The sequence below is a fragment of the Crocodylus porosus genome, unplaced genomic scaffold, assembly GCF_001723895.1.
Source record: "Crocodylus porosus isolate Cpor-Errol unplaced genomic scaffold, CroPor_comp1, whole genome shotgun sequence".
Classification (NCBI taxonomy): Eukaryota; Metazoa; Chordata; order Crocodylia; family Crocodylidae; genus Crocodylus; species Crocodylus porosus.
This window is the reverse complement of record NW_017728931.1, coordinates 3,839,411-3,851,825: the sequence shown is the minus strand read 5'-3', so window position 1 is coordinate 3,851,825 and position 12,415 is coordinate 3,839,411. Positions and strand designations below refer to the sequence as shown.

General features: G+C 39.3%; 1 protein-coding gene across 2 annotated transcripts in view; it reads right to left on the bottom strand.

Annotated features, from left to right (window-relative positions):
* The window catches only part of KIZ (kizuna centrosomal protein), a 117,980-nt gene that overhangs the window by 83,218 nt on the left and 22,347 nt on the right, over positions 1–12,415 (bottom strand). For both annotated transcript variants that reach the window (XM_019544080.1, XM_019544079.1), the window contains exons 3-4: positions 9,429–9,588; positions 3,128–3,220 (exon numbers count right to left, since the gene is read on the bottom strand). In XM_019544080.1, the coding sequence (XP_019399625.1) occupies positions 3,128–3,220; positions 9,429–9,588 (253 nt within the window). The remainder of the gene's footprint in view (positions 1–3,127; positions 3,221–9,428; positions 9,589–12,415) is intronic.

Genomic DNA, 12,415 nt, shown 5'->3' with positions numbered 1-12,415 from the left:
ACCACAATAAAAATCAAGAAAATAATCATGCCAATACAAATACTATGAAAAAGTTGCTAGTTGACAACATAGTTATAAAAACACTGAAATATGTATTAGTTGGTTTTCTGTCATCAGAAAGTAACATGGAAGCCTCTGAGGGGAAAGTGCTACTGCAGTTCTAATATATTAAGTATTCCCTATGCCTTTACTCCAGTTTTACTAAGCTCTGAAGTCCACAATCCATCACCATTTAGACTGGGATTGGGATTTAGTCAAGAGCTGGGGTCATTAACAGCAAATTAAGTAACATTTGTAAACATTGTTTTTAGTTAAGAGATTTGTTTTTTCTTTTACTCAAACGTGCAAGAAAATATTGCCTAAAAATATTTGTTAAGTCTCTACTTCCAAGTACATTTTCTCAAGTAAGTCTGTGAAACAAACAGGACATTCATACACTTTCCTTTTGTATCCTGCTTCATCATCCCTAAGCTTCTAAATAAGCCTTTTTGAACACATTAATTAATAGAGTGATCCCTCCTTGCTGCATTTTCCAGATTATTCAGTGAGCCGTGATGTTTACTTCTCCATGACGTCCCAACGGTACACTTTATTCAAATAAAAAAAACAACAGGTAAGAAATAAGTGCACATAATTTAGGGAATGAATTTAAAATTAGATACAACTGGATTAAAACAAAATTAGACATTATCACAATTGGAGATGCTGGTCTAAATTGCAACCACTTGCTTTACAGTTTTTGCAAGACTTGAACAAATGCGTTCCTTCTCTTCTTTGATTTTTTTGTACAAAAATAATGCTATACCACCTATGATCCTGTAATACTCAACCAAGCAAAACCTGTATGGAAAATCAAAAGCAGTGTAGGATTAGGCTATCACTTTTGACACCACTGTATTTTCACTGTCATTCTAGGTGATCCAAAAGGCATCAGCTGAGATGCAAGCCATATCATCCAATAAATGCACATTACATATGCAGCAGAGGTAAAATTAGTTTTGTTTTGGTTTTTTTTGGATATTGATTTCTCATCTTGGGTCAGTGTCCAATGCTCTAATGTAGCTGCCCGCTGGCGGCCACTTCAGCATGTAAGTTGACATTGTTTCCATAGGCTTCTGCAAAACTTATGTGGGTATTTAAGGTTGTGAGATACATGTAAAGGCAGATTCCCTAGATCCTCCAACAAACAGCACCATCCTCTGTGCCAGCCACCTTCCATAAAGCAAGACAGTGTGGCCAATATACCAGCAACCGTTGCACCATCCCATTGCAAGACTTCAGTGGTGCTGATGATATTGCATCAGCAGAATGAATTTCACGTTCTGTTTAATTCTGCTATATAAAGATTTCAAGTAAACTTAGAAAGAGGAAAGATACGCACAATTAGTCTTAAAAACTGTGCCAAATTAAAAAGAGCTGAGTTATAAAAACCTTAAAAATCAGAATTACAATAGTCTATTTTAATTTGTACTAATAGGCTCTAGCTATGCTCTAGCCATCACAGTGCACAATCTTTGCTTTTCAAAAAGAAAAAAAAAATCTTTCCCAATTTTAAGCTATAATTTTAGTATACGATAAGTTGACAAAATGTGGGGGCAGAGTAGAATTCCTAGTATTAAACAAAATGTGTCAATATTTTTCAATAAAAACCATGTATTCAGGCACCACAACAACAGTGTTTTCCCGGTATTTATGCAACAAGAACAGCAATGCAACATAATTGTTTTCTATAGCTTAGAAACTGTGGCTCCCAAGAAAACTATTTTAAGCCAAATGTTTTTAAAATTAAAAATATAAAATTTCAGTATTTCCAAATTCTAACTTTATACTTTTTCATATACATCTTGACAGAAAGTAATTCATGTATTGCTGAAGGCCTGCTTATATAGGTCAAGGTTGCTGGGGTTCATTGCTTTATATATTACAGTTTAAAGAATACTCTAAATTCAAGGTTTTTAACTTTTTAATCTATGGGGGGAAAACTTCCTATAAACTCAGATTAGCGCCTGCTAATGCACTGAAGAAAGAAAAACGAAAACCTTCTTCCTACTATAAAAACAAAATAGTGTGGCCTCTGTTTCTTTTCTGATAAGAGTCTTAAATACCAAACAGTTAACTGCATAATAACATTTACTGGCAGCCAGGCAGCCTGCTTAGCAGATATATAAAGCAGGTAAAAGGAGAAAAAGTTAATTTCTTGGCTGAATGATTCCATCGGTAGCTATAGGGCAAACTAGAAAGTCTTTTAGTAAAGTAGCAGTTGATTCTTCTATCAATCTGCAGCACACATACTCTTCCAAGGAATGCATTAAATATGAAAATCATATCCCGTTATCATCTGTTTCCAGCTTTCAGCCCAGTAAGCTTTTCTTAATGAATGCTGTAGCCTAAGGGACAAGCATGCTGTTGGCTTTTCTGAATAATGGAGTGATGCTACCATTTTTGCTTATTACAATGTCGACTAGCTGAGGGGGTTTCACACATAGTCACAAGTGACTACTCTTGCCAGCATGCTCCAAGTTATTACAAGATGTTTTTAGACATTTCATCTAAAAGAGCTTTACTGCTTTTAGTGAAGAAAACAGCTATGGTCTTGAACTGTATCATTTATATGGAGATAGGAGGAGGGATTAGAAGCCTGCATTACTGCAGATATATAGTAGAATATATTTAAGTATTCGTTGTCAGTCTTTTTGTCTGTTGCTTAGATATGTAATCTCTTTTTGCTTCTTTTAAGAAAAGGTCAAAATGTACAAAATTATAAATACAACTTATGAATCAATTATCACACTGTGTATACCTTTCATTAAGAATACTTTTTCAGAGCTTAAGACTGTTTTGATAATAGAATATAAAAATGCTATATAAATAGACAAATATATACACTTCCCCTCACCACATCATTCCATCAGGGTCTTTTGTATCTTTAACAATCAAATTAGGAAGATTAATTAAAAGAATTACACTACAGTGCTTAAGCAACATGCCTTATATTATAGCAACAATTGCACAGTTATTTTTTTTTTATAACAGCCCATTTACTGAACAGTACCTACCATCTTGTAAGAAAACTCGTAAGTGTTCTTAGAGTAACAATATATGTACAGTCTCTACTATTCTCCATTACCTGCTTATTGTTACCTTCTTTCTTGTCACCTTTTATCAACATGTTGTTCTTGTCAAGTATCAGCGTACTGTTAATTTCTTTTTCATTTTGTACCTAAACAAAAAGAAACCTATTATGTAAATATTTACACATACTATACAAGTTAGACCTATACACAAAAAGCAACAGACAATTATACCATACAATATTCTCGGTAATCACAGAAATCAAGGTCACAATAATACTGGGTAATTAGAAAATCATCTTACCCGAGGAAAGCAAAAATATTTATAACATCTCATATGAAAACATCTTGAGACCCCATTTTTCTTCATAATCTATTTTAATTTCCATGCAAAACAAAAGCACATGATTTGTAGGCTGTTTTCTGCAGCTTTTCATTTATATTTGTTCACTTATTTTAAGAGCCTGCATAGTAATAGCAACTTGTTGACTCCTGTATTTTTATAATGTGCTATTACAGCCAAAATAATTTGGAAGTATATCTATATAACTTGGCAACCAAATTCAACCTTTAGACTTTTTATTTCTTATACACGTCACCTTACAGCCTACTGAGCTATTCCAAGAAGAGAATATAGAGCAGATGTTATAAAGAGCAACATAGCATGAAAAAAGCAACTTGGTTTAATGTTACTAACAAACAACTGCATAAAAATGTCTTCACCTCCACTACATTGTTTAATTGACCAAATGTAATACAGTCATAAAAAGACTACTGCTTGAAAGCTAAGCATATACTGCACCTATAATTAGTACTTTGTGAGTAATTGCAAACCTTAAAAACAGATTACACTGGTACTGAATGGATGTACTTAACTAGATAGTCTGAATCAGGCAATATACAATGAGAAATCAATCTGAAAAATAATTAACTTTGACAGCTCTGTACTTCAGTTTCTAACTTACATACAGGGAACATGTTATTTTCCACATACGAGACTTGTTCATAAAATATGAAGCAGTATTATTTAAGAACAAAGGACTATATGCTACACAAGATTTTTACATTCAGAACTCAAACACTTGATATTTTTTTCAAAAGCTTAAATTTTGGCTATGATTTCAGCAACAATTAGTGAACAAAGTGTAAAACCACACATAAAACCCGGATACAATTTAAAAGATGTTGTCAACAATCCTCATACACTGTATATAGTTTTAAGAAAACATAGTTCCTAAAAGTATTCTCTTCTCCACTAAAAAACATTAACATTCTAACAACCTAATCTGCGCTTTCATACCTATATGACAGACTAAATTTTAATGATAACTGCAACAAACAGAAAATCAAACAGTGGTTTCATTTTTTTCAGCATAGCAGGAAGGGTTTATGACCTCTGCTTTGCTAAACAAGCTAAGTTAAAATGGCTTCAATCCAGAAAAATTAATTAATTGTATACAATTCTGAACAGGAATACTGAAAAACTTCACATGCATATTAGCATATAAAACAGTAATGGCCCAGATCAATGTCTTTCTATACAGAGAAGGTTAAACTGGCATACAGGTCCCATTTTAAAAATATAAAATAAATCTATAAAAACCTGATGCACATTATGATATGAACACAAACTCTGGACTAATTGCTATCAGTGTTGAATGAAGGACCAAGCTGCACAGTATCTGTAAATGTTGGTGCGTCTCTTCTCTGCCCCTCCCACACGTGTATACAACCAGCCAGGCAGAACTGTTACAGTTCTGCTCTACAGAAGTACAGTATAAGCGACTTTATGCAAAATGCTACAAACCCAGCATGTACCACAAGATACCATCCATAGCAATGCATAGGTGGAATACAGGACACTCCTAACAGAGCTGCAAATAGGTAGGGAAAGGATGTTTTACAGATGCTACTACAAGCACCAGGCTTTAAAAATTACTAGACGCTAGCCAGAGGTAGCTCCGAGATCACTTTATCAGAATGACCATGCAGGCATAAGACGTTCACTTGGTCACTGGGGTATTACAGCAGAAATCATTACCACCTACAGGCACATTTTATATCTACTCCAAAGACCCTCCTTACTTCTGAAAAATTTAGTATATAAGTAGATCAGCCACTAGGACTTGAAAATTATTCATTCTACAATATAAAGTAACAGGCACCAAGAAAATTACCTTTAAAAGTAAGAAATTTAAGTGCAACGGTATTACTAGCTCAAAAAAATTTCATCAGCATGAAGAATTCTGATTAGACCATCTAAAAAATTATTTAAAAATAAACTGCGTTCCAAAGCAGGCAATAAAAGTTATTAGAGGCATGAAAAGCTTCCACTTAAACAATGAACAGATTGGGACTATTACAAGAACTAGCATCAAGGAGGCAGATCATCCTTTCTAGAAATGCAAAAACAAAGGGACAGTAATAAAATGTGTTGCTTTTCATTTCCAACTGAAAAAAAAAGAAATTTTCCCCACTCACTGCCACATTTTAGCACCAGGGCCAAGGGTTTCGCAGGATCCAAAAAGGATTGGACAGATAGGTAACAAATATCCATAATAACCAAGAAACACTAAACAGACATGGAAAAACACAAACCTTTCAGAAGGGATAAAAGCCCTTAAGTTTTAGATCAAGCCCACTTCAAACCGTAGCAGGTAAGAAGTAATATTCTGTAGGGGTGTGCATCTCATTACTGCTTCCAGAAGTGGTTGTTTGCACCTTACTCCGAAAAGATGGCACTAACCAACCAGAGACAGGGCAGTGCTAGAACGATCAGAAATTTGACCCCATATGCAAATATTCATGTCCCTGTGTAAGGCCACAGTAATATGCCATGTCAAAAGAGCCATCTTCCCCCTGCTTCCAGATAATAGGCCCCTTATTATCCACAGGTCTGTGGGCTGCTGGCAACCTGCCTACTGTCACTGTACCTATGAAAGGCTGTACCAGCTGCCAAATACAATCTGTGCAAGAAGGTATAATCCTAACTTTGTGAGGTGGAAGCAAGTTGAACCGTTTGTATAGGGTATATAAAACACTCCAGATGAGCCTTTTGTACCTGTTCACAGGTGCAAAAGATAAAAGATAACAATGCTTTATAACAGTTTAAGCTTTCCTGGCATACTCCTTCAGAGCAATCCAGATGGACTTGGGTTACCAATTCAAAATTATTCTGATTTTCAGCAAAAAATACTAAGGGGAATAAAGACTCACTAAGCAAATGAACTGTGGGGCTCAACATGCCTCACATAGGATTTTGGAGAAGCTGCGAGAGACCTAAAAAAATATTTTAAAATATTTTCCTATTTTTTGCCTCGCTCTGTTCTTTATGCTTCCATTCATTACCTTCTCTCATTCTTCCTTGTAATTTCACATTTACTTTCCCCTTCCTTTTTATTTATGCCCACTGTTTCCCCCATACAAAGATGGGGCTCTTATTTCTCTCCTCTTGCTCCCAACTCTGGATCTTAGTCTTCCTGCATCCTGTGCTCTTTCAGCTAAGTCTACGGACATCCCTGGAAACTGCTGTTTGTTGATTTTTCAGAACTAAGAAATTTACTGGGGGTCCAGAACACATACACAGAAACCTATTTAAGAAGCTTACCTCCCCCTTCCAATTTTTTTTTAATTTTGGTTTGTAAGACCAGTATCTTGTAAAGGCATACTTGAATCAGATTAATTAGTTCCTGAACAGCAAAAGCACTGCTATATTTTAAAGTGTTAGTCTTTTGTTTCATTTAAGGAAACTATATTTCAAAACAAAAGAAGAATCAGTAGCATAACTAAAGGTGGAAAAACAGTTACCAGCTCCAGGTGCTAATTTAGAAACATAACTGAATATGCCCCACTGATCATAACGGAGCACACATTAGATGCGATTCCACTAAAATGTAACCACTATGTTAATGTTATGTGATATGAACTGCTCTAAAGGCTTCTACCTAAATTGTTTTTCTAAGAAAATATTTGGGTATTTCAACAAGATTTTTTCAAAACATGCATCTAACTCGCATAGAAAATGGGAAGTTTTCTTTAAAAAGCCAAATGTAGTTAACAAGTGTTCTATGAGTGCGTTTTAATATATCAAATATTTAAAGTAGCACAATTTTTTAAAATCCAAGACCGTTACTAGAATTTCATATTTTCAAAAGGTGCTGCTTAGTGATTGAGACAAAGTACAAGCAACAGTACAAAATCAAAAACTTCAGCAGAATATAATTGTTACTTTTACTGGCCTATTTAGAATCTGAAGGTATTTCAGCCCCAAAAGTTGCCATTTTGTAAAAATAAGTCTTTTCTATAAACAGATATTTAAAATGTTCTCTCTCGTAAGTACAGTGAACTTCTTTTACAGTTTTGATCCAATTTGTTTCAAACAATTCAGAAGGAAAAGTAGTAAATAAATGTTTATATGCTAGTTATTGCTGTATTAAAAGGTAAGGCATAAGACAATTTGTTGCTATTTTAATTTTAAATTCTAATACCATGAAAAAGACCCAAACAGAAGGATGATTAGAAATTTCAACTTACTAACAATTTAATTTCTAGCTACCATAATTAAATGTTCATAGCATACCCAGCATGCTCTTATCAAAAGGAAAGGAAAATAGTTTGCAAACCCAACAATTTTATGCCAGAGAATCTGTATGGCAGCTATTTCTGTAATAAGATACTGCTGAACAAAATGATCAAACTTTGGGGCACAACTGCTATATCAGCCTATATTTCAAACTGCAACTTTATCTACCTCTATAAAAGGAATAGCAAGGTCTAAGTTTCATGGGATCAAAGAAGAATGAACTTTCTTGTAAGACAGAATGACCATTCCCAAGAAAAAGCTCTTGATTGTGTAGTGTCACTAGCCAGGGGAACAAGAAAGAGAAAGCTAATTTTGTGTTGCATGTTACACATTCAGTGCCTATAATTTGTTAAAAATAAAAAAAAAAACAACAGGCTTACATAATCACTTTTGTGATCTCCTTCATACTGAGAAAATGTTTCCTACCATAAAACTGAGATACTTTGGTTACAGTGCATTTGGTAAGATCAGCAACAAGTTAATCATTTGCCTAACCAGACCTTCTAGAAACAGCAGTGAAGCAGTGGCTGGACAAAGAAACAAAAACACACCTGATTTTTTTTCCTTTTGAACCAAAGTTGTTAATGCCAGTTATACCTGGCGCTATAACTTCTACTAGTTTCTGGTTCCATTTAATCTGGTCATTTGGGATTAAGATATTCTTATCATGTCACTTTCCATTCCTATACAGAGCACATGACCTGGTGAAGCATTCCAGCAACCCAAATCTGAAAAAGCTAAATTCTAAATTACGCCCCCTCTCGCACTTCCCCCACACACACATCTAAGTAACACATACATATCAGTGCAACTGCATTTTTTGGCACTTGCACACAGCTTGAATAAAGAGGATCTCCCTGTGCACACACTTGCTAGAAGCAAAGTAATAGTGGAGGACAAGACAGTCCTCTAATCTTTTAACCCACCTCACACAGAGTTTGAACCTGTGTCTCTTGCTTCCCACCCAAGTGCTCCAGCCAGCAAGCAACAAACTAGGCACTACCTGAATTGCTTGCAGCCCTCCCCTGGAAGCTGTCCCATTGCACTTGACATTTAATATCCATGGGGTAAAACACATCAATGTCAATGGAATAGTTTCTGTTCCACTAGAAGAAGGGCCCAAGTTAGAATTCGGAGCATCATCCATCTCACTGAGCAAGACATTCTCTGGCTTGTACACCTTCATGGTGCCACACATCCTCCCCTGTTTGCTGCCCAACACACCAGTTCCGATAGGAGGAGTGGAGGCTACTTGAGACAACAACACATTGGCTAGTTATTAGGGCACTTTGCTAGGAAGCAGAAGACAAAGGCTTTAAACCCCCTTTGGGTGAGGGAAGCTGGGTCTGCTGGTAAGTGACTTAACTAATAAGCTATTGAGCCTATTCATAACCTTCCCAAAGTTTCTTTTTAATTCTAACTTAAATAGCCTTGGAATAACCACATCTATTTAGCTTATATTTGCATTGGTAAAAATAAACCATGGTATTACTGCAAACAAATGGCACGATCCTGCTATGTGCTTATTTGCCCTAAATTCCCCTTGTTCCCAAAAGATATGAAGGCACATGGCACCCATCTGGCTGCTGTTTAGTCCAAAAGGTCATTCGTTAGCTCATTTCAATTTTCCCTATTCCCAAGAACACAAACATTAAACATTTCAGAATAACATCCAACACCATCTGAAATCTTGATGTAAACACATTCCCGAAGTCCAACTGGCATCCCCTATAGTATGATAATTGCTACAGGAGAATATTTTAACAAAATATTACCTTCAATTTCTGAAGTCTCTCTGAACTTGGAAAGGTCCTAAAACGAGCTTCAATATGATCAAACTCTTTTAAAAGCTCCTGGTTTCGCAGAAGAGCATTCTTTTGCCGTTCACAGATCTCTTTCAAATATTTTTTGAGCTTTGCATATTTCAGTTTAGCTCTTTAAAGAAGGATGGGAAGGAGAGGGAGGAATTAACACTTTTCAGTATGTCAAATATACCACATATACACACCTATACATACACACATACATATATATATACACATACACACACACACACACACGCATACACACACACACACGCATACACATATATAAAATCGGTTTAAATCAAATATTTAAAAGAATGATAGCACAGTATTCAGTATTACTCCTTTTCTGCTAAAAGGTATGCATAGTAAAAGTATGAATTTCTTCAGCAATTTGTTCAAGGCTACATTATAAAACTGACAAAATACTACATGTATGCAAGTCAGATCTAACTATGGATTAAAATTGGTTTCAAAAGGACATTAGTGGATTAACAAAACAATGGGCCCTTGACTTCTAAAAAAGGTTGCAATTTAGAAAGTTAATGAATTTAAGACTACAGGAAAAATGGGTAGCTGTATTTGTAAGGAAAGGTGGTTTTAAATTACAGCTATGCAAACAGGAATATCAGAAGTTCAGGCTTATCAAAATTCATATCAGACTGAAAACAAAAAGAGAAAGAAAACAGCATGCAGAACGTAAACATGGATTTTCCCCTGTCTCTTCAGACATCTATGCTTGATTTTCATTTTTCCAGTATATGGGTCTTCTTCAAGGAAGAACTGAGAAAAGTTTTTGCGCCTACAAGTTAGAGGCAAGGCACTGCTATGCTTATCTCCCTCAGCAGGGCATAGGGAAAGTTCATCTGCTCCAAATAGGATCTAACTTGTACTCCAAGAAGCGAGTGATGTAGAACACACCAACAGGAAATGCCGAGTACAGGGTGTGTCTGAAATCTACCCACTTCCCTGAGCTTAGGGATCTGACTCAGGGGTGCAGGAAAGTGCCATTGTCCACTTAGGATCTGTACCCTAAAATCTTCTCCTGGGGACAGATACCTATAGTCTTTCTTGTAGGTACTGAGCAGGTAACACTTTTTTGTTTTAAAGAAGAGCTGGAAGAAAAAGAGGAGGAGAAAGAAGACCTTGTGTTTTTATACAATAACCTAATGGAAGATGTGGATTCTACTTCCTCCTGACAATTAAGGGGTTTATGCTCTCCTCCCCCACCTCTCATAAATGTGGCCTGCTAGAGTAGTCTGGGTCAGGGTACGTTCCAGCTAGGGTGTCCCTAATTTGGTGGGACAGTCCCAAAAGAGGAACCTCAAGTCCTAGTCCCGGGCTTCATGACTCCAGGACATTATTTGTCCCAGATTCACAGTATCGTGCAGGGATCCAGGGTTTCCATTCACTATGGGAAACTATGTTTCTCCTTGAAGTCGGCAGAGTTCCAGCCTGCAAGGGGCTGAGGGAAGCAGGGTGCAGAGGGCACTATGTGCATGTATACATGTGCACACATGCACACGGCCAGGAATACAGCTCCAGGCAGCAGTGGAGAGCAGCTCTCCCAGCTGCCTACAGGTAAGTCTATGGGGTTGGGGGGAGATGGACAGATTGAGGCCCCCACACAGTGAGGGAGGGAATGGGGCAGGGTTGAGGGCTGGGACTGGAGGAGCTCCAGGCCACAGTCCAGGGACTGCGTACCATCAGGGACTGTGAGCAGGAGATTGACTCCTACTGCCAGGCCCTTCTCCCCCGGGAGCCAGAGCATAGACCACCATCCCCCTACATCCCCGCAAAACCTGGGCAGGGCCCCCCATTGCCCGAGAGGAGCTTTCCCTGATAGCGGGCCCACTGCGCATGAGTGCAGTTTAAAAGTGCCTGCCAACAGCACAAAAAGCCCCAGTTAGGCTCTGTAGCAGTTAGAGACGTGTGGATGAACGCCAGCCATGCCCCCGCTCTCCTAAAGCCCCCCAGACACCTCCCCAGCAGTCTCAGAGCCTCCCGCCAACCCCCAGCACAGCCAGCAGCAAGTGGAGCCCGTGGTGGGAGGGGGTTAACCCCTCGCTGAGTGGGAGGAGGCGGCTGCATGGAGCCGGGCTGGGTCAAGTCCCCCGCCCAGGCCCCCACTTCGCCCAGCCCCACAGGGAGCTGCGCAACCGGAGCCGCGTGAACAGGCTGTGCAAACAGGCACGCTTGTCTGCTGGCACGTGAGTTAGCGTGAAGTTTGCGCAGGAGGGTGCACGGGAGGGCTCAAGACCCTGCCTGCGAACCCCCCCAGGGTAGACAGTCCCAGCCGTAGCCAGCCTACCAGAGGCATGACACGGATGGGCACGGGCTGCACCCCGAGGGTCCCCTCGGGCTCTGTGGCCCCCCCCGGGCACCTCAGAGACGGCCACCCAGATGGAGCCCATGGTTCCAGGCTCCACACAGACAGACCCCCTGGCTCGGGAGCATGGCCACCTCCCCGTGTGGGGTCTGCTCCCTTTTGGGGTCTCTGACACGCCAGCTGGAGGAGCTCCAGGCCACAGTCCAGAGACTGCGTGCCATCAGGGACTGTGAGCAGGAGACTGACTCCTGCTGCCAGGCCCTTCTTCCCCAGGAGTCGGAAGGTAGACCACCGTCTCCCTCCAGGACAAAGGAGGACTCCGGGACCTCTGACTCTGTCCAGTCAGGGGCATGGACCAAGGTGGTCAAGGGCCCTAAGGCTCGCCGCACCAAGGCCCCTGCCCTGCCAGAGCTTAGCAACAGGTACACAGATCTTGCTGCTCCAGCAGAGCCTGCTGAGTTGCCAGCTCCCATAGGCAACACAGGCTCAACTGCAGCTACCGTCCCTGCTCTCCCCAAGACAAAACATAAGGTGTTTGTTGTGGGAGGCTCCATCCTGAGGGGGACTGAGGGGGCAATCTGCCGCCCCGACCCCTTAGCCCGGGAAGTCTGCTGCTACCCGGGGGCCC